General features: G+C 44.8%; 1 protein-coding gene across 7 annotated transcripts in view; it reads left to right on the forward strand.

The window, feature by feature from the left end:
- SPECC1 (sperm antigen with calponin homology and coiled-coil domains 1) overlaps positions 1-25,873 on the forward strand; it is a 160,978-nt gene that overhangs the window by 68,160 nt on the left and 66,945 nt on the right. For all 7 annotated transcript variants that reach the window (XM_030537135.1, XM_030537132.1, XM_030537136.1 and 4 more), the window contains 4 exons: positions 19,022-20,595; positions 23,203-23,410; positions 24,055-24,128; positions 25,482-25,660. In XM_030537135.1, the coding sequence (XP_030392995.1) occupies positions 19,022-20,595; positions 23,203-23,410; positions 24,055-24,128; positions 25,482-25,660 (2,035 nt within the window). The remainder of the gene's footprint in view (positions 1-19,021; positions 20,596-23,202; positions 23,411-24,054; positions 24,129-25,481; positions 25,661-25,873) is intronic.

Raw genomic sequence — 25,873 nt, forward strand, 5'->3', positions numbered from 1 at the left:
TAACCATAAACTAACACTAGGCTTGGCAGGATTTCTGTTGTTATAATTTCAATGGCTAATATTGATGTTTATTTTCAAGCATTTTTTTCTATTTTTATCTATTTAATTTTTCACAGTTGTGCAAAATTATTGGGGGTCGAGGGTCAATATTACATGTCAAAATATACAAAGTAAATAGCCTTAAATCAAACTCTAAGTTGCAGCATTTTTCCTTCTTTGCCTGTCTGTAAATGTAGCTTATTGGTGGATATATATATATATTTTTTGTCTATGTGTGGTGAAATCACCAATTACTGATTTACTGATAAAAATCTAATCGTTCTAAGCCAAACTACCTCTTAGTTTGGCTCCACAAAGGCTCCTTCACAGGCTGTGCCCTTTCCCTTCCCCCAGGGCTGGATAAACTCCATATACTCATTGCAACTGTTTGCTAATAGATTATTGGGTCCTCCGTGACAGAGGGACTGCTGGGCCAAATCTTAGGCCTGGTCTACACTGTTGGGGGATCGATCTAAGATACGCAACTTCATCTACGAGAATAGCATAGCTGAAGTCAATATATCTTAGATCGACTTAGAATCACTTACTTCTCGTCCTCATGGCGTGGGATCGACGGCCACTGCTCCCCTGTCGACTTTGCTTCTGCCTCTCACCGAGCTGGAGTTCTGCAGTCGACAGGGAAGCGATTGTGGATAGATTCATCGCGTCTACACTACACGCGATAAATCGATCCCTGATAGTTCGATCGCTACCCACTGATCCGGCGGGTAGTATAGACATACCCTTAGTAGCATGCTGACCCCATGCACCAGGTTGCAATGCCACTAGGTTTGATGGCCCTTTCAAGTGGGGTGCCTGAGGCAAACTGCCTCTTTTTTGCCTCCTCCTGTCCATGGGCATCCCTCAGCCCAGTAACTGCAGAAAACTACAGACATAAACAGGTGTGGGACCAGAACAAACAACTTAGTCATAGGTCATGCATTTCCACATCTCTGAAACTGTCCATTTCTGTAAGAGATTGCACATTTGCCCCAGTGTGAACTCATTTCCTGCCTCAATCTCTGTATGTTGTGACATAAAATTCTCCAAGTGGAACAAATTGAGAATTTTCCTATGTTTTCCCCAGGTTGTAAATTTTCTTCCTTAGCTTGGCAGTGGAAAACATGGAAAATGCCAAATGAAACCATGAAGTGCTTCACAAATGTGACCAGAGCGTGATGATTCTCTAGCATCACAAACTTTCACACTGATCTAGCTGGGGGCTGTGTATCCTGTATTGTGAGAACCTTAATGTTCTTGTTACTATAAAAATCTATGACACATCTCAAAAGTGGGTGTATGACGCATCTCAAAAGTGGGGAAAATGTGGCTTTCTCCCTTCACAGGCAATAGGTCAATGGGGAAAGACAGGCAGGACTCAGTTTATCCCATATGATCCTTTTTTGACACTTGTAACTTCTGTAAAGTATTTTCCAGTGTTACCAGTAACAAAATATGACTGTTTCTATGGGCACACTATGGGCAGGCAGCATTCGGTCTGGCTGGAGTCTGCACTGAGGAGATTGTAATATTGCCACTTCCTTTTTGCTATAAGCAGCTGAGGATGAATGAATTGGTCCCGACAGTCTCCAGAAGGTGTTTCTGGCATTGAGTCTTTCTAGTTAAAACTTCATTTTAATCTCACATTCTGTTCACAGAGTTTGGCAGCTTAGTGGCATGATCCTGTGAAGTTTGGCTGGTGTGAAGGGGTTATGGTGTGTTTCACCCCCCTTTCCTTTTGGGTTGCTGTTGTTCCTTCCCACACTGTCACAGATGGGAAGTGTTCGTTAACAAATAGTTCTCAGTAGCGGAAGGAATCCTTTACCCATCTGATACCAGGCCAGATATCTACTAGAACTCACATTTGACAACCATAGGTAAACTGGAATTCGATTGTTGGCCTACCCATTGCACCATAAGGACCATCAGTAACTGAATTCACACAGTCCGTATGGATTTGGTTTCAGTATCTTTATTTGCAGTGCTCCTTGCGACCCCCAATGCAGGTGTTCTGTTTACTGTTCATCTGTATAATTATATTTTCCAAAAACATAAGGACAACTGTTTGGTGCTGTTGTGAGTATTGTATTAACCTCTGCCCTGCATTAATGAGGGATCAAGTGATTAGGTTGTGATTTCAATAGGGAGAATCATCTACCGGGCAAAGAGCTACAGCCCATGAAGATCCTGCCCAGGGTTCTAATCCCATCTGACAACCAGTTGCCTTAAAAAAAGTCCTAGTCCAGTCTCACCAGCTGAGAAACTAAGTAGAAACAGCACCTCACTTAAAATCAGATGCTTTCTTTGAGCAACCTCCCTGGGGCAAATCTTAAAAAGAAACCTCATTTGGCTCCCCAAAGCTGAAGTGAGCCTTTCTCTGAAAGATGGGATGCCCAGGACCACCAAGCACTTTCCATGAGAAAACACACAGCAGAGATATGTCTCCTGCTGCACTGAGAACTTCAGGTCCGTATTTTGGCATCTCTTGACTACTGTGCATTGTTGAGGTGGCTCATGTCACATCAGTCACTTGGTAATCTCATTGCAGAGATTGTATTCATAACTGTGTGCAGTGATTACTTTTCCTATGGGGGCTTAACACCTCCAATAAAAGTCCTGTTACTAAATATCTTCCATTACAAACCTTTATCCCAGTTGCATTCTCGCAGACTGATTACTGAAATATATGGTCATGCTGACCTTTAACTGTTCCACTGGGCCTCTTTGAACCCTCATCCCAAAGGACTTTTAATTGCATTTTAGAAGGCCAGCAACCACCCTGGCTACAGCAGTAGCAACTAAACCATTCTTACAGCTTCTCTGGATGTTGAATGCAGATTTCTAACAGGCCACCCTAATCTTTCTTCCTTTCTTGTCTTGTGGTTCCGTCTTTCCTTTGTCTCTTTCAAGTGGTTCTGTAAAAACTGAGAAAAGGGTTGATTCAAAATGGATTTTGCTGAGGGTATAAAATGATTGTTTGATTTAAGCAAAATCTCTGTTTAATTCTCAGGATGAGACTAAAACAAACCCTGAAGTTAGGTTCAGATCAAAATTTGCAGTTCAGACCCACCTCTGTGAAGGGCCAAAACAGAATAGCAAATCCAAACAGCCAATCTTTAAGAGTACTTAAATTCAGAAGCAAATTTCAATGCCCTCCCCTGGCTGAGTGAGAAGAATTTTGGCTCCTGGGTTTTGGTTCTGCTCATTCTCTCCATCACTGCCTCTTTTCCCCAGTTGCTGAGGGTAAGGGGAATTGCTAGTGACTGTGTGGCTGGCTCCACGGTGCAGATGCTGAGTCTGCAGAAAGCAGAGAGAGTGAGATCTCCTGGCCCATTTACAGGACTTTCTGTATCTCATTTTGACAGGCGCGGAGGCAGGAAATGTTCTGGAACAAACAAATAAAACCAGCGAGTGGCCCAGTTCAGAGAAATGCCTGTCATTTTTGCCTGTTAATGCCATAGGTGCAAACAAGAGGCTCGGACCTTATAAGGCTTACAGAAATAATTCTTTATCGAGGCAGGAATTACTCCAGACACGGAACAGGCAAAATGAGCTCTGGCAATAGGGTTCACTGTGCGAGATTTGTACACAGAGATCACTGCACTGCTGTAAATCGCACTAGACTAGGGTTAGTTAGGGTTGCCAACCCTCCCGGTTTTGCCAGGAGCCTCCAGGAATTGGGCTCTATCTCCCGGAGGCTACTGTAGCCAAACTGGGAGATTTTAGGCTCTAAAAGTCTGGCAGCACAGTGAGGCTGAGGCAGGCTCCCTGCCTCCCCAGCCCTGTGCAGCTCCTGGAAGCAGCTGGCATGTCCCTGTGGCCCCTGGGAGTTGGGGGCGGGCAGGAGTCTCCACACATTGCCCTCGACCCGAGCACCAACTCTGCAGCTCCCATTGGCTGGGAACTGCGACCAGTGGGAGCTGCAGGGGCAACTGCTTTTTCCCATCTAGATTTCTGGTGGCTCTGGTATCACAGGTCTAGAAATCTCTTGTCCGATAGTACCATTTCTTTCTCTCTCTCTGATTTCTAACTTTTATCCTGCTGTCTCATTCTGTTCCGAAGAACTTGTAGTTGAGTTACTTTCATACTGCTGTAGTTTATCGTCCTCTAAATCAGCATCTCAGTACAGGTGTCACTGCTGCAACCTATAGTACCTGTGCCATGGGGAATGTAGGCATGCAAGCAAGCCAGATAATCAGACAAATAGCTGGAATTCCTCAAAGACTAGCGTTCACGTCATAATTATTTATTTTTACGTTTTTCTCCAATCCATCCCAGAAAGCAAAAATTCCAAATAGGAGGTGGGAGCAGCTGCTCTGCAAACAGAGAGCCACAAAAATAATTCTAGCCTCCACCCTGATGTGAAAAAGATTTTCAGACTGCTGGCTGGCCTGCTGGCTTCTGTTTGGCTTCAGATGATGGGGGAAATGCAGTGGTCCATTTCAGAGAGTCTTGGACCCTCTTAGGAGCAGAGAAGGGTCATTAACAACTTTTGAGGCACTAGTTTAATATAGAAGTATGGTGATGGTTCCTTCATGAAATGCAGAGAGTTGTCTTATTTGTATTACGTTAGTGCCTGGAAGCCCCAACCAAGATTGGGCTGCCCATTGTGCTTGGCATTGTAAACATACATACACAAAACTGATCCTATCCTGAAGAGCTCCTAAATTTCCTATGTGTTCTCAGTTGCATATAAAATTCTCCCTCACGTCCTATCCTATACTGTGTGTGTTAAACAGCTGCTGAATTCTGCACCAGAGGTGGCTGCATTACAGCGAAGATAAAATTATTTAGGGTAAGTCTACTCTTAGGCTACGTCTACACTACAGGATAAATTCGAATTAGCTTAAACCGATTTTATAAAACAGATAGTATAAAGTCGATTGTGCGCATCCACATTAGGCACATTAATTCGGTGGTGTACGTCCATGGTCCGAGGCTAGCGTCGATTTCTGGAGCGGTGCACTGTGGGTAGCTACTGTAAAATAATGAGGCCAATAACTTCGATTTGCATCCACACTAACCCTAATCCAATATAGTAATATCGATTTTAGCATTACTCCTCTTGTTTTGTAGGAGTACAGAAATCGATTTAAAGAGCCCTTTAAATCGATATAAAGAGCAGTGTAGTGTGGATGGGTACAGCCTTAAATCGATTTAACAGCATAGTGTGGACCAGGCCTTAGAAGGCTACATTGGTGCAACTGCACCGATGCAGCCTTTAAGTGAAGATGCACCTATGCCAATGGTAGAGCTTCTCCTGTTGGTGTAGTTAATCTTCCTCCCTGAGAGGCACTAGCTAGTTGATGGAAGGAGCTCTGTCTACTATGGGGGAGTTAGGTCAGTATAACTGTTGCTCAGGGTTGTGAAACATCCACACCCTCCTGAGCGATGTAGTTCTACCTATATAGGTCTGTAGTGTAGACCTGGCTCCAGATGAAAGGTGAAGAGCAATGTTAGCACTTTTGCACTTCACTTGACTTTAAATTGGGATTCTAGAGAGGTGGGAATTAATCACATAGGGTGAAATTCACAGCTACACAGCAGAGGCCAGTAGAACACCTATGTACTGCTTATGACCTTTTTAAGCCCTTAAAAATCGTTAACTAATAGGAGGGACTATTGTGGGGAGGTTCTTTGCATTTCTAATTAAGATCTAATCTGGATTTGGTACAGTTGTATCTGAGGAACTGACCTTGCACAGTCACTGCTAGACTGGCTAGAGTAATTCTGTCATGACAGGGCCATCTACCTGGTTCCTTCTCTTACCTGGCTGGAATCCCAGTGATCTCTACCAAAAGGATTATCTGGCCCGTAAGGGTGTTGGCTGCATGACTAATCTTTTGCAAACAGACTCATTCAGAGGAACCATGACTGGCCAAGCCTAGCTTTGCTGTGTGCACGGTTACACAAAGTCCAAGGGACAGGTGGTGGTTTCCTTTCTCTGGGACTTTTTGAGGGATAGAGAGAAAACGCTATCCACTCCTGAGTTACTACAAAGTTCCTAATGACACAGAAAAATGCTGGCTTTTTCAGCCCATTTAGATCCTTCATCCTCAGCAAGCATACCTGCAGGAGCCAAGGACTGTATCAGGTTGTGAGTGTTGTCACAGTGGGATAGTAGTTTCATTTACTCGGGCTTCTGCCTAAGTGGGGTGATAGAGCAGGAATTTTATTGTTGTTTATTTGATTTCAATGGGAGTTGGGCACCTAATCTACTCAGGTGCTTTTGAAAATCCCACTAGATGCTTCGCTGCATTTTTAGACACATAAATATCTTTGAAAATCTGGCCCTTTGTGACAGGTGTCACTCTCATTCTAAGCTGTGGACAGCGTTGGAATGGATTTGAATCCACTTCACGTGTTGAGCTGGTCAGGTGCGGTTAGTCAGTATTTGTCACTAGGTTATTTTATTTGTTGTTTATGCACCCAGAGGTTTGAGAATAAGGACATTAGGATACATTTAAAAATTAGTATCTGTAAATGCATGTGTATTACTGTATGTCTAGAGGGCCCTGAGACTGTGCTGATAGCTCTGTGTAGTTCTCTGTGTGTAGGATCTGCGTGGCACAGGGTTACTGGTATGTCTGCCTTTCTTTTCCTCAGTCACTAATTGTGAGGCAGTAGGGACTGTCTGTATGGGGAGTGGGAGAACAGGGGAGGACTTTAGGGGATGGACGATGCCAGGGCCTGTAACCTGAGCTAGGTAAGGGAGGGGAAAGGTCAACACCTTTGCCCGGGAAGGGGACAAAGGAAGGGAGTGGCAAGAGGGAAGCAGTTTTGAGTTTGGGCTTGAGGCTGGATGGGCGGAATTCAGGGTATCCTAGCTAGGATCCAAGCATCCTGAAAGCCCAGAAGGACTCGGTGGAGAGGTCCTGACTGTGCCTGCAAGCTCTGCTGTAACCTGTGTTCCTGTTGTCCAATAAACCTTCTGTTTTACTGGCTGGCCAAGAGTCACTGTGGGTCCCCGGAAGAGGGGTGCAGGGCCGGACTCCCCCACACTCCGTGACACTAATATCTGCTCATTCCTGGGTCTTTGTGTAGTATGTTAGTGTCCCTGCCATGGCTGGCAGTTGTTTCCTGTTGATGGGTTCGTAAACTCTCTCTGGGGAGCAGAGGAGTCTTTTTTTTTTTTCCTATTGCACTTGCCTGAACAAAGCAATTTAACAGTGGGCTAGAGAAGAGTGAGGGGGAGGGGGCCCTTGCATGAAGGATGTATCTCTGCAGCAGCATCAGTAGAAATAGTTTATTTTAAAAAAGCCCTCTCTGAAATTCTGTTAATTAAAGAAGCGCATACTTACAGCATTCAAAAAGGGTAACGAATACACCAGCCCCAAGATATTCTCTCTCTCGCTCTTGTGTCTTCTTTATCTTTCCTGAGGGGACTAGGATGGTCCTGTTTGTCCTTCCTGTTCATTATTGTTCATGTTCCAGTCTGACACTGTTATAACCTTATTCCCAGATTCTGGACCTTAGCGTCCAAAATATGGGGGTTAGCATGAAAACCTCCAAGCTTAGTTACCAGCTTGGACCTGGTACTTGCTGCCACCACCCAAAAAATTAGAGTGTTTTGGGGCACTCTGGTCCCCTGAAAAAACCTTCCCTGGGGGGACCCCAAGACCCAAATCCCTTGAGTCTCACAACAAAGGGAAATAATCCTTTTTCCCTTCCCCTCTCCAGGTGCTCCTGGAGAGATACACAGACACAAGCTCTGTGAATCCAAACAGAGGGACTTGCCCTCTCCGTTTCCAATCCTGGAAACAAAAGCACTTTCCTCTTCACCCAGAGGAAATGCAAAATCAAGCTAGCCAATTCAACACACACAGATCTCCCTTGATTTCTTCCTCCCACCAATTCCCTGGTGAGTACAGACTCAATTTTCCTGAAGTAAAGAAAAACTCCAACAGGTCTTAAAAGAAAGCTTTATATAAAAAGAAAGAAAAAGTACAAATAGTCTCTCTGTATACAGATGACACAATACAGGGCAATTTCTTAAAAGAATATTGAATAAACAGCCTTATTCAACAAGAATACAAATCAAAGCACTCCAGCACTTATATTCATGCAAATACCAAAGAAAAGAAACCATATAACTTACTATCTGATCTCTTGGTCCTTACACTTAGAAACAAAAGATTAGAAAACAGAACTACTTCTCCAAAGCTCAGAGAAAGCAGGCAGACAGAAACAAAAGACCTCTTACACAAACTTCCCTCCACCCAAAGTTGAAAAAATCCGGTTTCCTGATTGGTTCTCTGGTCAGGTGTTTCAGGTGAAAGAGACATTAACCCTTAGCTATCTGTTTATGACAGACACATAGGACCATACCTCATCCTGCTGTGTGCTGCCTGGGGGTGAGCAAGGAGTGGGACATAGTAGCTAAAACCAAATCCTCCTGTTTTGCTGGTGCAGGAGGATAGATGAAATAGAATTAACACGGGGTACTGGATATGACTCCATGTAGTTGATTCAGGGTATGCACAGATGAATGTGCTTTTCTCTATGGGTGTCTGTCCCATGTTTCTGTCACTCACATTCTTCAATTCAGCGAGACTTAAGCATAACAAGTTATACAGGCATTGCCAATGAAGTGTAAAAGAGTCAGACCCTTCAGATGTCCGTCCATCACAGTGTGTAGGCCTACCCTGGTTCCAGATTTGATCCCTTGTGTTCCTTTGTTAGTGCACATCCATCCCTGCCCCGGGAGTGTGTGGGGTGAACACTCCATCACACCACACCAAAGGGGTTAAAATGGCTCAGCAGGGGCTAGTTGACAGGATGGGAGACCACCTGGGTGAGGTGTAGGCTGGATATACAGCTGGAATAGAACCTGAAGCCCAGCCGGGAGGAAGGGCTTGTATGAAGCCAGGGAGAGGAGAGGAGAAAGAGGGCTGCAGAGAAAGAGAGTGAGCAGTTATTCTCAGGGTTGAGAGAAAGGCGTAGTAAGAAGCCTAGGAAAAACAACAGCAAGAATGAGACCTCATGGACTTTAGCTACTGATAGTGGGGTACCTATGCTGGACCCCAGTGTAGAGTGCAGGCCAGGGTTCCCTGTCCATCACTAGGGGAGAGGTATGGACAAGGCTGTGGATTTTGAAAACTGCCTGAGGTGATTTGGTTAGAGAGACTCTGATACCCCTAAAGGGGGAAAACTATAGTGACCTGGCCAGAGAGACAAGACACAAAGAGGGAGCGCTGTAGGTCATGGGGCATGAGGAAGGCTGCAGAGTGTGAGACTGCGGCTGAGGAGGCATCAAACCAGTGGTGAGCTAATCCCCAAATGAGCCACAACGAGGTGCCAGAACGGCGAGTGGAGTGGAACCCCGTGGCGTGCAGTCTGTAGAGCACATGTAAGTCTCAGCAATACTCTTCCTTCCCAGCTTTAGGGCTGGTCTACACTGGAAAACTAGATCAAACTAGCTACGTCGCTCAGGGGGTGAAAAATCCACATCCTCAGTCCCCGTAGACAGCACTAGGTCAATGGAAGAGTTCTTCCATTAGTGTAGCTACTACCTGTCAGGAAGGTGGGTTAACTACGCCAATGGGAGAGCCCCTTCTGTTGCTGTAGGTATTGTCTACACTGAAGCACAACAGCAGTGCAGCCGTGCCAGTGTAGCATTCCAAGTGTAGACAGGCCTTTTCAAGGCTAGTTTCTTCACTGGATCCGTCAGTCGCTTGTGGCCAGCTGGGCTCATATGTGACCTCAAATGGAAAGTGCTTGCCAATCTCCTTGCAGAAGAACAATGGAGGTGGTTCGTGAATGCAGCCTCCTTCTCTGACTCCTGATGAGCTCCCTCCTCCCCAGAATCTCTGTGATCTTTGTGGACTTTGTTAAGACGACAAGCAGAAGGGCAATCTCTCTCTCTCTTTCCCATCCCCATCCCTCTTCTTTTTCAGTCTGGCATCCCATGATCTGTATGTTATGCCTCACCTAGCACTCAGGAGAATTGCAACCATCCATTATTTAGACAGTGAATTCCTTAGAGTTCATCCTGCTTCTGTGTCTTGGGCAGGGCCAAGCATGATTGATTAATAAATAAATAATTCAGCACCATAGAAATAAGAACAAAGCTGGCAAGAGCATAGAACCCGTTAGTGGAACTCCTCTGAGCTGCCCAGACTACTAGACTCTCACAACTTGACTTAGCATGGCCTGTAGCTGTGATGCTGGTGAAGGAGAGCTGAGGCTCCTGTGGACAGCACCAGGATTCAGATACTGAAGATACCTTGCAGAGAGGTAAAGTGACTTGTCCTAAGTTACATGTTGAGTTAATGGCAAAGGTAAAATTTTCAAAAGTACTGAGTCCAATTCCCAAAAATGACTTGGGTGTGTAAGTTCCATGGACTTTCGGTAAGACTTTCAGTAAGAGCCTCAGAGACTTCTGAAAATGGGATTTTTAAGTGTGTAAATCACTTGGGCTCATATTTTAAAGGTATTAAGGCATTGCTGTGCTCAGCATTGCACATCCGATTTAAGAGTCTAAATCTAATTTTCAAAAGGGATTGAGGCACTTAGGAGTCTACTCCCTAAGTTCAGTAATGCCTTAATAGCTTTAAAAATCTGGACAATAAGCTCTTGATACTTTTTCCTGAGCCGTTAATAGAGAGCCCTGCAGACCTGACTCCTACGTTCCCTCCCAGCATTGAGCCAGCAGAGAACATGTTGGTTTAGTAAGTCACTTGAGATGGCTCCATGTTGGTAAAACCACCTGTTTTTAATGTGGTTGTCATTGAATTCACACCCTATGCGACGTAGTTATACCGGCATAGATCTGTAGTGTAGTGTAGTGTAGACCTGGCCTCAGTGTTGGTTCCTTAGTTGAGAGTCAAGAGAAGGTGGAGTTGGGACCCAATATGAGCATGTAATCTTAACTGAGCCCCAGCACTGGCATCTTTGTGAACACAGAGCATGCTAATTGCTGTTGCCTATGGCTTACCACTCCCAAAAATCTTAACCAGAATAGCAAAGGTACTATAATAATTCTTTGCACTCAGATGGCATCTTTCATCCATGTATCTCAATGTGCTTTTCAAGCATTAATGTACTATACTTCACAGCCTCATAGATGAGGAAACTGAAGCTGAGATGGGTGAAATGACTTGCCCAACATCACACAGGAAACAAATGGCAGAAATAGGGAAAGAATCCATAGTCCTGCCTCCCAGATCCTTTTCCCTACCCCTAAATACTACCTCCCACTAGGGGCGGCTCTAGGAATTTTGCCGCCCCAAGCACGGCAGGCAGGCTGCCTTTCGCGGCTTGCCTGTGGAAGCTCCGCTGGTCCCGTGGCTTCGGAGGACCTCCCACAGCCTGGAGCAATGCTGCTGTGTTAATTACATTTGTTTTATCCACTCAAATTTTCTTTGTGTTTGGGTGTGTGACAAAATTGTGTCCTGCACAAACATGAACTTCCCTGGGAGGTCGGTGGAAGAGTGAAGTAGAAAGTTGTGCTGAGTTAGGCAGATGAATACAGAAGCTTGAAGCCACGTCATTAGTGACCAAGCCACCACTTGTTCTGAAAGACACACTTTTTGGCCAGTCAGATCTCCATGGAGACCAAGGGTGAGTGACCTTCCTGTCCTGACAGCTGCTTCCTTGCACCACATCAGGTGGCTGCCTGGTATATGGCCTGGGAGAATGGCAGGATGTGTGGGAAGGAGCCCTGAAGCATGGCATGTAACCCAGCCCAGAACTGCTGTGGTCACAGCCTATGCAGGAACATGTTTACTTGTTTGTATTTTCCAAAATTAAACTCCAGCCGTGGCAACTCTTCATGTCCCAGTTAGGAAGCAAGTGAAAAAGCAGCAAGCTCCCTCTCTTGCCTTCCATGGAAGGCTCTAGACCTGCCAGCTCCAGGGTTTAGGCTTTCCCTCCTCCTTTTCCTACTCATTGTTTGGTGACTGACTGGGTGTCCTCAGGGGAGCCACAAATAGATCAGATGAGTGATATCACTGAGCTGCAGCATCAGGGGTATTAGGCAGGGATTGGAAAAAGGGCAAACTTCCCAGACACAAAGACAAACCAGCGCAAAGGGCAGGGGCAAATCACCCTGTCCTTGCCCCAATCTAGGAAAACCATTCTAAGGCAGAATTTGGACCCCAGCATGGACAATGAGGTTGTTTCCACAGGGGGCTCTGCAGTCCAATGAAGACAGCAACAGAAATGGGGTGCTGTATGCTCTCAGTTGGATCTTAAAAGTGCAGGAGGAGAATTGTGACTTCTGGGAAGGGAGAAAGAAGCAGAAGCTTGCTGCGAGCCCGGGGCCTGATGGGGGAATGTGAAAGTGGTGGGGTAGTTTAGAGAATCAGAACTGTGTCTGAACCTTGAAACATCATGCATATCTCTCTGCAGTAAGGCTGATGTAATGTTTGCTTCCTGCCCCATCCTGCCACTGTTAGCATTAACCATGTCTGATTGCCAGTTCTTGTGGGCTTCACTTCTAAGCCAGGCTCCTACACAAGGGGATGATTTTATGTAGTCTGTGTTCCAGCATGGGCCAGGGAGTGTTGTGGCTTTTCCATTCCATATTCCAGCCCCCATCTGCTAGGAGCAGGTGCCTGTTTGGGAGTTCATGTAATAGGTGTTGAGAGCTTAGCCCAAAAATAGAGGTGAAACGTAGTGAGGGTATGCTGGGAATTGCCATCCTGAACATCCTTCTAAGGGAAAAACACTACAGGCCTGAAAAGCGGGATTGAAATGGCTAAAGACGATCACGATGGGCCAACCGTTATCTCATTAAAGTCCCACTTCACTCCTGGCAAGAGCTGAAAGATAGAGAATGTTGATTGGCAGAGTGCTGGGAATAGAGAACTGACCTCCAGGCTGGGAGCCAGGAACTCCTGGGTTCTAATCCTGACTGACTCATTGTGTGATTTTGGGCAAGACACATCATCTCTTTGGGTCACTAGCAATTAACCACTTCGAAGAGCTGAGCTGAACACTCTGAAGAGGGAACCTACTATATAAATGCTTGGAGTTATTTCTGAGTAGATGAAAGCACTAGGAATAGCACTGCAGGCACTGAAAATCTTGGAGGGGGTGTCCTCTGCGTGCTGTGGGGTGCAGGGTGAGGTGAGGTCAGTTATATGTTTGGAAAAAGGTGGATATTTAGGAAGTATCTGCAGTCTGGAGAGGGTGCAGGGATGACCCCAGCCCGTTGTAGGCTGGGTGGGCAGTGAGAGGGGTGGCTGGGCAGATGTGCACAGAGAGAAGCCCTGGCAGGCCAGGCAAGGCAGTGAGATGATGACCAAGTGGCTAAGGAGCAAGGAGGGCAGTCTGGCTAAGCATGAAGGGTAGTTAGAGGGTGATGCTGGGCAGATAGAGTGCAAAGGTGGGCAATACTAGTGGGCTGGGCGTGATGGTGATCTTAGGTGTTCCATTTGTAACCACTAGACTGCTCCATCTGAAGGTCACCCTGGGGGAGAAATTAGTTGCAATGAGAAACTTTATTTTAGTGCTCCACACTTCAGTGCTTTGTAATCAACACATGATGCTCTTGAGCACCCCTTTGGATTATGTTCCAAGGTGTCTCCTTTGTGACAAAAACCCTTGGTTTTGCAGTATTATGAACTGTTTCTGAGACCCCTTATAATGGAGAGCATCGGGCACATTTGTAACAGCAGGAACAGGCAGTCAGGATTGTAATGGTGTTTGAGAGATGGCTATTGCATTGTGATTTATTAGAGAACAAGTCAGCAACCCATGGAGCCTTACAGCCCCATGAGACAGGTCGAATAAAATTCAAAGTCCATGCCACTTTGTTAGATGGCCTTCGTTTTGATACTTTCTCGTCTCTTTTTCCATTACTCATGTTCAAATCCAGTCATCACCTGGTAGGAACGAAAGTCAGGCTGGCCCAGCTAGCAGAGCTGCCACTTTGTTCCTGAGATGTTAGAGATGTTTCCTCACACCATGAAGTTGCATCAGTGTGTGACAGCATTGCTTCATCCATTGTGACACAAGGTCACCATGTATTGACCTGATGACCAGGTTACATCACTGACTTTGAGTGGTCCAAGGGCAGGCTCTAAATTATCTGGGAGCCAGGCTTGTAGGGCACCAGCCAGACCCATGGATATCAGACAGACATACAACTTCAGCTACTGGATGGCTAAGAAATGATCCATCTGAGCTTCGTCTTGAATATTAATGCAAAGTCCAGCTGCTGGGATCGCAACAGTGATGATGCCTGAAGAGGTGGTGAGGAATCTTTCTGCCAGCAAGCAGTATTGCCTTTTCCATTTCTATTTCACTGTGGCTCACATGTTCTGAGATGGAGAGATGATTGTGCTGCCTTGGTCAGATTTGCACAAAGCCCACAAAGAGTGGGTTGCTTGATACCTGCTTTACACTGAAATAATCTGAACACCCTGCCGTGCCCAAATCTCTCTGGTTAGAAAGTAGCTGTGGGATCCCCCATGTTCACTAACAGTCCAGGAGAGTACATTCCTTGGCTGTGCCCAGCACATCTGTTTTCATGTGTAATGCATACTTTACCTCTGCAATCTGTGTTGTGATTTATAGTTTGCTTGGCTGTATGTGGTATGAATGCACAGGCATCCATTTACTTGGTGCATAGGGTATGTGTATACTGTCCCATTGAGTGTGCAAGATTCAGCCAAGGTTCAGACATGGCCTTTCGCTCACTATGGGCAGCTGTGTCCCCCAGGTGTGAGCTGAAGGATGTCTTTATCCCTCTCAGCCACAAAGAACTGTACTGAGCTTTCTGCAGCTGGAAGTGACACTTGTATCATGTCACAGACCATTTGATTTCTCCCATGTTCCAGTTTTGGGTGTTGGTGCATAGAAACCAAGGGCCTTGTTCTACCCCTGCGCTCAACGGCATGCAGTTCAGAAATGCCAGTCTTAGCAAGTGGCAGCCCTTGGGTTACATAATGGGAGCCTCCCATGGTTTAAGCAATGGGCCCATACTCCCATAATGTTTTGTGTAAAATGAGTTCTAATATCCAGCATTCCACCGGTGGCCCTTTGAATTGGAAAGGAAAAAACATAGTCTTTGCTTGCATTGTGCTTTCCACCAGGGAGCTGAGAGCCGCCATGGCATTCTGGCTTCTCCAGCTGTAGATGACTAAATGTAGCCTGGCTGTGTGGGCTGCCTGCAGTCCAGCCAGAATATTCCTGCTATCTCTTCCCATAAACACTGCAGCCTTTGTCTTCTGCCTTATCGTGCTTTTAACATAACACAGAGCTGTTACTGTGCTCTCTCTGGAGCAAAGTCCCCTCTCTGTTTTAGGGGATCTCTTCTTCAACTCTCTCATTGTCCCCTCTGTGTTTATTGTGCTGGCTGCAGGGCATTTATATCGCGAAAGGAGATGTCTCCATTTGTGGGGGGTTTATAAATGTATTGCATTCTCCAAAGAGCTGCTGAGCAAACAGTGTGTGGTCGTCATTAACTCTTCGGTGCCATGCAGGGCTAAAATGCAAGAGCCACACTGGGATTTTCTCAGTGTGTGGAAAATTGTTTTGAGTGAATTTGGAATTGCTGTGTAATGCAGCAGTCATGCAATCCTGCAACTTGACTGCTTCTGATCCAAGCAGTGAGTTCTAGGGTCTGCTCTCCCTTTGGTGTTATCTGCCCTTAGAATTAGCTTTGTGTCATTGGAGAGAGGCTTCCAAATTCTGTAAAATGTATTTGATTCTAACACTAACTCAGAGACAGATCCTAGAACTCCCCTCTGCTGCAAGCATCTGGTTCACTGTGACCCATTGTGTGGCTGCATTCAATGTTTTCTTCCTACATCTCTTAAATTATATCAAAACATAAGACCCATGTCCTCTGTGGAATAGCACTTTTCTGTTGTGGAGTATGTGTCATACAAGGCCAGGTAGCTTGAGGAGTCAGGAATTCCATGAATTCTAATCCCAGTTCTGCTACTGACTTTCTTTTTCTCCGTAGGCAAGTCACTTAACCTCCCTGTCTCAGTTTCTCTACCTATAAAATAGGAGTAATAGTTCCCTTGTGTCATACCACCTGTGCCAGCCTTAAACCACTTCTTCTCCTTTCATCATTCCCTTGATAACCCTTCCATGGCTTTGAGCACCCATGATGCTTCTCTCTGGCACCCATGGATTCTGTGTTCTAAAGTGTAGTGAAGACTGAGACCTGTAACTAACAGCCCATTAGGAGGACTGTTGTATTAAGTTAGATGGAATAAATGGGCCAAAGGTGTTAACATAATCCAGTCGCTATCCAACATTAAACAGTGTTAAACAAGGTTCAGGGCATGATATAGAGACCTCAGTCTGCTCAATATCATGTCAAACACCATTAAAAATAATTTTAACCTTTTATTAAAGATAAAGAAAAGAAGGAAAAACAGTTAAAACATTTGAAATGTAAAGTATTAAGCCAGGCTTTCATTTTGACAACACCCCTTTCCCTTTTGATGGAGAGTTTTAGAAGGAAAAACTCCTGTGTTTGACAGTCTCTTAGATAGTATTAAAGATGGTAATACCTGTCCTTTGTGGAAAAGAGAAGACGGTTGAGTAGGCTTGTCACCCATTCGGGTTTTGGCTTTTGTGTCCAGGTACCATTTAAGGTTGCCAGGTACCCAGTTTTCTACCAGACCATCCAGTCAAAGAAGGGACCCGGATGAGTCCAATCAAATGTACTGACCGGACAACAAAAGCCAAGTTACCACGGGGTGGGAGGAGGCGCTGGGTCATTAGCCCGTGCCAGGCCCTGCTCAGCTGGAGCCACCTCTTACCGGAAGGCAGGCTCTTGGTTAGGCTGCAGCAGCTCCTGTCCCAGACCCAGAGCAGAGGGAGCCCAGTGGGGGTGCTGGTGAGGTGGAGACAATCCAGGAAGCAGTTGGGGAGGGTGGGGCTTGGGAAGAGGAGTGAGCGATAGGGGCAGGACATTGCAGGAAGGGTCAGAGAAGGTGCAGGGCCTTGGGGGAAGAGGTAGGGCAAGGCCTTGGGGGTCCAGTTACCAGCAATTAGAAAGGTGGCAACCCTATGGTTGAGATGAGCTGGAGCTGCTGCTGGTGATGTTTTTGTTAAAGTTCATCTTAGTTTGGTGTTTGGGATTCTGCTGGAGCCAGCAGGGATAGCAATGTCATTTGGGTTCATTTGTTTCTGGCCTGTTCTGGTCATGACACCTCTTAGGATTAAGGTGAGGAAGGCCTGGTGTCCCAGGATCAGTGGGGATGGCAGCCATGAGGTGAAGCGTATTCCAGTAGCATCTGTCTGTTCTTTCATCACTTCCGCACAGAATCTCCCTTTTAAGGACCAAAAAAAGAAGTGATGGGTGAAATAGCCCATCCCCTCATTATTTTGTCCACAAATTAGGCCCAATATCTGACATACCAGTTTTGGCTCATTAGCTTCCTGCTCCATATCTTTTAACAAGCATAATTTAAACACAGTCCTTGAATTATATTAACTTGGCCTTTTTGTTTAGACTAACTCAGTTATTCTGTCTCCCTTTCATACCTTTTCCCATCAGCATTTGTCTTTGTAGCTCATGGTAACATCTTACGAACTTTTACATAGCTTTTACAGTGAAACTCACAATTCAGGTAAATTTGTAGGCCCAATTGTCATAACAGACCCTGGGTTGCCTCCATACCCAGAGCTCCCTTTCCTAACCTAACTACAGAGATCTGGTCTCAGTAACTTCACCACTTCCAGAATTTTTGTGGAATTTCAACTATTCCATTTTAAATATTATGAATTTGTAAGCAGGTAAAACTTTGTCATTAGACTGGAAATGAAGATTTCAGCATCAGCTTCCTTCCTGTCTCCTTGTCACCCATTCCATTGGCTGGTAGGGCTTTTAAAATGCTAAATAGTTCTAGGTGAATTCACCATATTGTTTTCTGTGTTTCCGAGAACCTGCAGAAACAGAATTTTCTTCATGTTTGTGTTTAGGTTTCCAGTGGTGAGAATTTCTCTGCTCCAGAGGCCCCATTTAACTCACTCTACATGAGAATTTAAACCCTTTTTCAGTGCACATTGGCTAGATCTCAGGTCAGGATGTTATTCAACAAGCATAAGACAACAGTAGCTATGTAAGAGTATAATTGGAATAGTGTGGTTTTAAGAGCATGAAGCCACCACCAAAGATGGCGAAAACTTAAATCTATTATTGTAAAGCTGGGATTGCAGCTTTCCATTGGAGGTATGCAATTAATTTCTACCATAAGTGGTTCACAAAAAAATACCTTGAAATAATTGTTCATTCACACCAGGAAAAAATACAGGCCATCTACCAAACAGGTCAGGATGCGTTCAGCATAAGCGCCCTGTGCCATCTGTCTTTTTTATGAGTTCTGAGTGGATTATTGCTACATTAAAGATGTTGAGAATCAGTGCTAATCAGATGGGCTTGAGGTCCAAGAGTAACGTAAGTTCTACCTTGCTAACGGATTCTCATTTATTTCTTCTAATAGAAACCTATCCTTGGCCCATTAGCCATCTCTATCTGCTCATCTTTGGTTAATTTTCCTTCTCATTAAAACTATTCCTTATAAATTGATTAAAATGTAAATATATACATGTCATGTGTGCTGGTAATACTTGGTTTTACAACCAAAGTCAGAAACTCGTCCAAGATTAGTGGGGGTTTTCTTCTAGAAACTGACCGTCAGTTTTTAATTAAGCATTTCAATACAGTTAACATAATATAATTAAAATAGTTAAGGACTCCATTGTTTTCTGTCAGTCAATTAACATAATGAAATTTGGCATTGCACTTTAAAAATATATTGAAGCAGCTACAGATTATGCTGCCTAGTGGGAAGGAGTTGGGCAGACAGCTCCTTTCCTGAGGAGGAGGGAATGTGAAATTAATACAAGTTTTTGTGATGAAGAAATTCACACCCTCAGCCATGACTGAAGCTATTCAGACATCCAAGTGTTTTCCCATGGCAGCTATAGGCCATAACTTTGTTGTCACATGACTTGTTTCACATAAGAAATTACTGATTTATCTCATCTCTTCTCTCTGCCGTTCTTCAAGGAATTGTTTCATCAGCGAAGCGCACAGGAATTCCAGCTCCTCGGGAAATTTCATCAACTGTCTCCAGAGAGAGAGCTGTGTTGCGTGGTCCAGCCAACACCAGGAAAACTCAGCCCAGCCCAACTTCTTCTGGCACGCCCACCCCTACTAAGCACCTGCGTCCTTCTGCCAAGTCCAAGCAAGAGAATGAAACTGGGGACAAGGCAGTTCTGGAGTCCCAGGTTAAGGAACTCTTGGCAGAAGCAAAGACAAAAGACACTGAAATCACCAAGCTCCGGAGCGAGCTGAAGAAATGCAAACACAAAGGGTCAGTTAACTCTGAAGGGATTGGTGCTTCAGACCAAAATTTAGAAACGTTACCATTATCACCTGGTGACATAGACCCATTAATACAGACTCTTCAGGAAAAGAACAAGACTTTTGAAAAAGAGCTTGCTAGCCTGGTGGAAGAAAACCGGGTTTTGAAGGAGAAACTGATTTATCTAGAGCACTCCCCTCTCTCGGACACAACAACGAGCAGCGGGGGTGACAGCAGCTTCACAACCCCAGTCACTCAAGAATCAAGTTTTGGAAGCCCAACAAAAAATCTATTGAGAGGTGAACCAGAGGAGCCCAGACAGCGTGAGAATGGAGAAGCATTGCGAAAGTCAGGTTCTTCTAGCAGTGATGTGACTAAAGCCTCCTTGTCACCCGATGCATCCGATTTTGAACATATAGCAGATGTACCTTCTAGGCCAGCCTCCTCCAACAGCAACCCCTTCAAGGGTTCCAGATGCTCCACCACAGGGAGTTCTTCGAACAACATTAGTGACCTTTCTGTGGCCTCCCTGACGGAGAAGATACAAAAAATGGAAGAAAACCACCACAGCACAGCAGAAGAGCTTCAAGCCACTTTGCAGGAGCTGTCAGACCAGCAGCAAATGGTGCAGGAGCTGACAGCAGAAAACGAGAAGCTAGTGGAAGAGAAAGCTCTGCTGGAGACCTCCTTGCATCAGCACAAAGAGAGAGCAGAACAGCTTAGTCAAGAAAAAGAAAAGCTGATGACTCTCCTACAAGAGCGATCCAAGAATGAAGAAACCAAAATTCTGGAGGGGAAAATCCTTGAACTGGAGCAGAAATGCACAGAATTGCTTGAGAAAGCACAGTTTGAAAGAGAGAAGCTGCTCAACATCCAGCAACAATTATCCAGCAGCCTACGGAGCTTAGAAAGGGAGCACCAAGATGCTCAAGAGGTGATCAAGGGCCTGAGAGAGGAAAATGAGAAGTTAGGTGGGCTTTTAGAAATGGAACGACAGAACAGCAGCATGGTGGCAAAGTCTCTAGAGGACTGTAAAGTTGCCTTAGAAGGCCTGAAGATTGAAAATGGATCTCTCAAAACTCAGTTAGACAGTGAGAAACAAAAAGCTGCAGAGATCAATGCAATGGGATGTACTACTGACAATTCTGAGGTGCAAGAGATGTTGAAAGTGGCTCATGCAGAGAAGGATCATTTAGAACTAGCTTGTACAGAGCTCAAACAAGAGCTGCTGAAGGCAAACAGCGAAGTAAAACATGTCCAGGGTCTACTGGCCAAGGTAAGTCAAAAATAGATTCACATTCAGTGCCACAGTATGCCTGCCCTCCCCTACCAACCAATACTGTGGTTTCTTCATGAGACAAAGACCAGTAATGAAGTAGAGCTGAGTGGATAATTCATAGTGAATAATCTAATTCATTAAGTTTTTCCTTTGACAAAAGTGCAGATAATGTAGGATTTTTGCAGATTTATTCACTCAGAATTATTGGGGACTAATTCCTGGTCTCTAGATCATTTATGAGCAGTTCACTGAGAGTACTCAAGATTTGAAATTTGAGTTACACTAGTTAGTTTGATTGGATTCATAGGTCACATGATATTGGGTCTATTTCCTGATTGAACAAGCATAAATTCCTATTATCAGGTTTCTGTACTCAAAGAGAACTAAATTACTGATGGTTAGTGAACAGCAGATTTTAAAGTCAGGCTGAATCGTGGAACCAGTTGGTTTACCAAGTAGTGAATCAAATGACTGGTCCTACCAGTGTTACTGACATGAGAACAAAGTGTCTGATCTTGCATACATTAAAGTCAATGGCTTCAAGTTAGTTGACTCAAAATGATGCAGGATCAGGCCCAAAATGAGATTTTGTAAAAACATGAATATGATAATATTGGACCATCCTACTGAATTCAGATATGAAGTATCAGCTAGCACATTAGCAATTTTATATGCTTTTGGCTAAAACTGTTTGAGGACTAAATCCTGCCTGGTAGAGAAATTGACTTGATGGTCTGATTGGTCATTTCCATTTTTAATTAGTATGGTCCTACTCATGGAAGGTCTTTGTTTGACTTTTACTTTGACTTTGTATGATTTCATCCAATACAGTATGTCTCCTCTGCCTTTCAGGGTGCTTGGGTGGTGAAAGATGAGGTAAAGGACTTCCCAGGGAAGAGTAATGTAGTGGTCCTGAATAGTATCTGGCAACATAGCAGTGGTGTAGCTAGCACCTTGCCTTGCGGGAATTAACATATAGCCTGCTGATGTGAATCCATGACTCCACTAACATGGGGCAAGGATCCCAAGTTGTCTCTGTATGACAATTGATGGAGTTAGAAAAGTCCTGTTAGATAAACTGAGTCCATCCTGCTGCAGGGCAGAAAATAGTGTCCCCTGCACTGCCCATGTCTTCTTCCGTCCCCCACAAGTCTCATATGTTGTTAAACTGTTGTAAAGCTGACCCTAACTGACATTATTAGTGCAGTGTTTGGGATTCCAGACCAATTCTTTAAATGCATGTCATGTGTGATGTTTTACAAAACTGAAATCAAGCGCTGTACGTTGAAGTATTGAATGGCTACAGAAACAATTTGTTTTAGAGCAGTTTTCCCTCTCCAAGTTCTGTAGTTTATAACTTCTTCCCCTTATCCTCAGTCCCCAGCAATTCTGACTCATTAATGATTCCATTTTCCATCTGAGCCCAGGTGTTCAGAGTGTAGCTGCACTGCTGGGTGTCACAGAGCAAGTGTAACTATAATGCAAGCCTCTGATTAATGTCCACCACTGCAGAGAGAGCACCAGTGTCTGCCATGGTTCCTGGCCAGGGGAGGGGATCGTGGGGAAGAACTGCAAAACTGACTAGTTGGAGAGGAAGTGAGCGTTGCCAAAAAGCACCTCTATGATTTGAGTGATTTAGGAAATCCAGATGTCGTTTCAGCTGGAGTAGGTGACCACAGCAAATGAAATACTGTAGGGGAGACTCCCTAATGCTTTGGCGTGTTCACTGGGGCTGCGCTTTATGAAGAATAAATGAAAAACTGCTGAATGCTCCGATTCTGCACTTAATTTGTATTGGTTTTTTTTATTGCTTGATTTTTAAACCACAAATTTCCTCCTTTTTACTCTTCCCTTCCATTGAATTAGGTTGTTTTTCCATTTGTGATACCCAGACAAGACCACAGGCTTCTCTAAGGCTTCCCTGTAGCCAAGCTCTGCCAGTTCTGTCCATAGAACTGGCAGCATGTGCCTCAGTTTTCCAGAACCCTGTTTTCTACTCAGAGGCTCGCAGTTCCCTTGTCCTTGGAAGCAGTGCTGTTGATCTTTGTGCCTAAACTGATCAACTGAACTGCAGTGCATTCACATCTTTAGTAATTCCTGACGCAGTATGTCTGGGAAGTGCACTTACCCTGGAGCAGCCAGATCTACCACGTATATCCTGGCAATCCATTGCAAATGCCATAATGAGGCAGCAGTGAAATGGTTAATGTAGACACACGGGTCTGCTTCTAGGCCCCAGCTAGCTCTATCACTCTCCTAATGTGGCATAGCAATGGAATGGCTAGAGGCTTTGAACTTTCAAGAGGAGGCGTTGCTCTATACCTTGGCTGCAGTGATTGATTGAGAATTGTAATTTCTCTCTCATCTACAAACTTAATTTCCTCTCCTGCCCCTTCCTACTATTACCTTCCTGTTGTGAACAGAGTGTTGACAAAGCGCAGCTCATGCACAGTTCCTGGAGCTCACTGTCAGATGCATTGGAACTCCTGAGTTTGTGCAGTGCCTAGAACGTTGGGCCAATCCTGTTAAGTGCATGGATCACCCGTTAAAGTCTATCTTATTGTCAGTGAGCTCAGACTTCCAGCTTTCTTTCCTTTCTTCCAGGTGGAGAAGGAATGTGGTCAGCTGAAGGAGTTATATGACCGACAGGCTGAACAGTTGAGCAGAACCAGCCTGAAGCTGCAGGAGAAAACTTCTGAGAATGAGTCTGAGATCAAAAACCTGAAGGAGACCATCTTTGAGCTGGAGGACCAGGTGGAGCAGCAACGTGCTATCAAACTGCACAACAACCAGCTCATCAGTGACTTGGAGAGTAGGTGGAGCAGGCCCAGAGCAAGGCAGAGGCACAGTCTGCAGCAGTGCAGGGAAGGGAGGGTGTCTACAGTAATTCCCACTGCGATCAGTCTCATCAGTGTAGACTGCAGTCTGCACGGGGCAGGGACTTATGTGTTTATTGTGTATAAAGCACTACACGTACGTGTGGCGATGTAGAAATAATAGTAATGAAGATCTCCAAACTCTCTATCCTTCTGCCCATGGCCAGATATTGGCTTTTAAACTGGGTTTATTATCTTTGTAAAATATTTCAATATCTAGTGATATGGGCTATATAAGAGCTAGGTGGCGGTGGTGGTTATGGGAATGGAAAAGTGCCACCTGCTGGTGTGAGTTGCACAGTTCACTTTCTAAACTTTTTATCTAGAGTTGGGAACCCCAATGAATATGTAATGTGTATACAGTCCTATAAGCTTCCATATCTGAGACAAAGCCCAGAACATGGTTATTCAATATAAGGCTGTTTCTGACTGTTAAATCCACTGTCTCCTAGACAAGAGTTCGGTTCAGTAATGGCTTTTACCATGGGTATCATCAAGGATGCTGCTTCACTCTACCTCACCCACTCTTCACTCTGGGCATCACATCTCTAATAGTTTTCCCCATCTTGACTATTTACAGGTAACGTGATGAATCTAGAAGAGCACAAGCTGGATCTGGAGAGGCAGCTGAAGGGTCTGACTAAGCAGATAAAGGTGATGATCAGATTCCTCAGCATGGTGAAGGCAACAGATGAGTTTTCATCTGAATGCTGGCTTTGAGCCAGGCACCACATTTCATTTCAGAAGATTCATCTCCCGGCTATCAAAACATCTTAAAAAAGGCCCTCCCACTCCCCTCATTCACTCTCAGCGGAGTTTGACTTTCTCTTTGTCTGAGAGGGAAAGTACAATCCAGGCTGATCTGATAGCAGTGTCACTGCTTGGCTGGGCAGCACCTGGCAATACATTTATTGTTTAGAGGCATCAGTCTCTTTTCAGATCCCATAAGCCTCTGCCAGACCAGGATTAATAAGCCCACGTCTATATCTGATGCAGGCCTCTATCTCCATGTGAAGCAACATTTAACAGGCCCAGAAGATCTGCCTGTTACATTAGCATCTAAGAAACACATATCCTACAAGCAAGTAATAATCCTTGGCACCTAGGTAGCACATTACATTTCAAAGCTATGTACAAATATTAACTAACTAATATACAGAGAAAAGTTTTTAAATAACTGTGCTACTGACCATCACAGCAGGCAAAGCCCATTTGCTGCTGCTGATAGAACAAGCTTGCTAAAGTTCTGTTACTGACCTAGAGAAGACGTGTTTCTGTCCAAGTGTCTGTGTTCCATATAAAAAACCATCCCAGGCCATCAGTCCACATGCAGATGTCCTACTGACATCACTAGGACATTTATGTTGAGATCTAGCCCTTTGTCTCTGGCAGTGATTTCCATAGTGAATATATGCACAAACCAAAAATGCTGGAATGCCAACTCCATCTGATACCTGAATATCAGAGCACCTCCTTTCTGCTTTATTCAGTACCTTTCTCCCCAAAGAAGGGGAAGCAGATGTGGCAGTCAATGAGGGAGCTGAGGAATAGGATGAGTCTCCTGTAATTTGCAGTGGTTTAGTCTAGGGTCTCCTGGACACTTGTGCTTCTTTCTCCATGAACTTCCCCTGCTTTGGGATGGCCAGTGCTGTATAGCTGATGATGGGACATGAAGCAGAAAGGAGCTCATCTTTCCACAGCAATATGTGCTCACCAGTGCTGTCGCAACCCTCAGATTGTTAGAGAAGTGGATAATGGTAATAAGTACTCTGTTTCCTTTTTCAGATGGAAAAGGTAACACAAATTAGTGTCCGTTTTTTGGGACAATCCTGTCATTACCAAATGACACACATCTGTTGCGACCTCAGCATGATCATGAAACTCTGACACACAAAACAAAAGTGATCAGTGATCACTGAGAAAGAGATTTGCAATGTGTGATGTGGCCATTTCTAGTAGAGACAGTCCCCACAGTGCTCAGCCCATATTTGTACTTGCCTTTTCTAGGAAGATGCAGAGGAGTGGAGGCGTTTTCAAGCTGACCTACAGACTGCAGTGGTGGTAGCCAATGATATCAAGTGTGAGGCTCAGCAGGAGCTGCGGGTGGTGAAGAGGAGGCTCCAGGAGGAAGAGGAGAAAAATGCCAAGCTGCAGAAGGAGCTGGAGGAACTGCAGGGCAGCAGCAGGTCAGTCGCTCACAAGGGCCAGGTCCTTGTCTCTGTGGCAGCTAATGTGCATGCAGATGGTGCTTTGCCTCTAACTTTGCATTGACCCAGATGTGTATGTTGTCTGGTTTTAATCCCTCTGGCAGGTTTTGTCTTCTTTTAAGTTGTCTCTGGTTTTGTCTGTCTTAGGTGCTCTCCAGTTCCCCCAGCTGGGCCATGAGGTTAGACTTTGTA

This window comes from Gopherus evgoodei, chromosome 17, assembly GCF_007399415.2.
Source record: "Gopherus evgoodei ecotype Sinaloan lineage chromosome 17, rGopEvg1_v1.p, whole genome shotgun sequence".
In the NCBI taxonomy this organism is placed as follows: domain Eukaryota; kingdom Metazoa; phylum Chordata; order Testudines; family Testudinidae; genus Gopherus; species Gopherus evgoodei.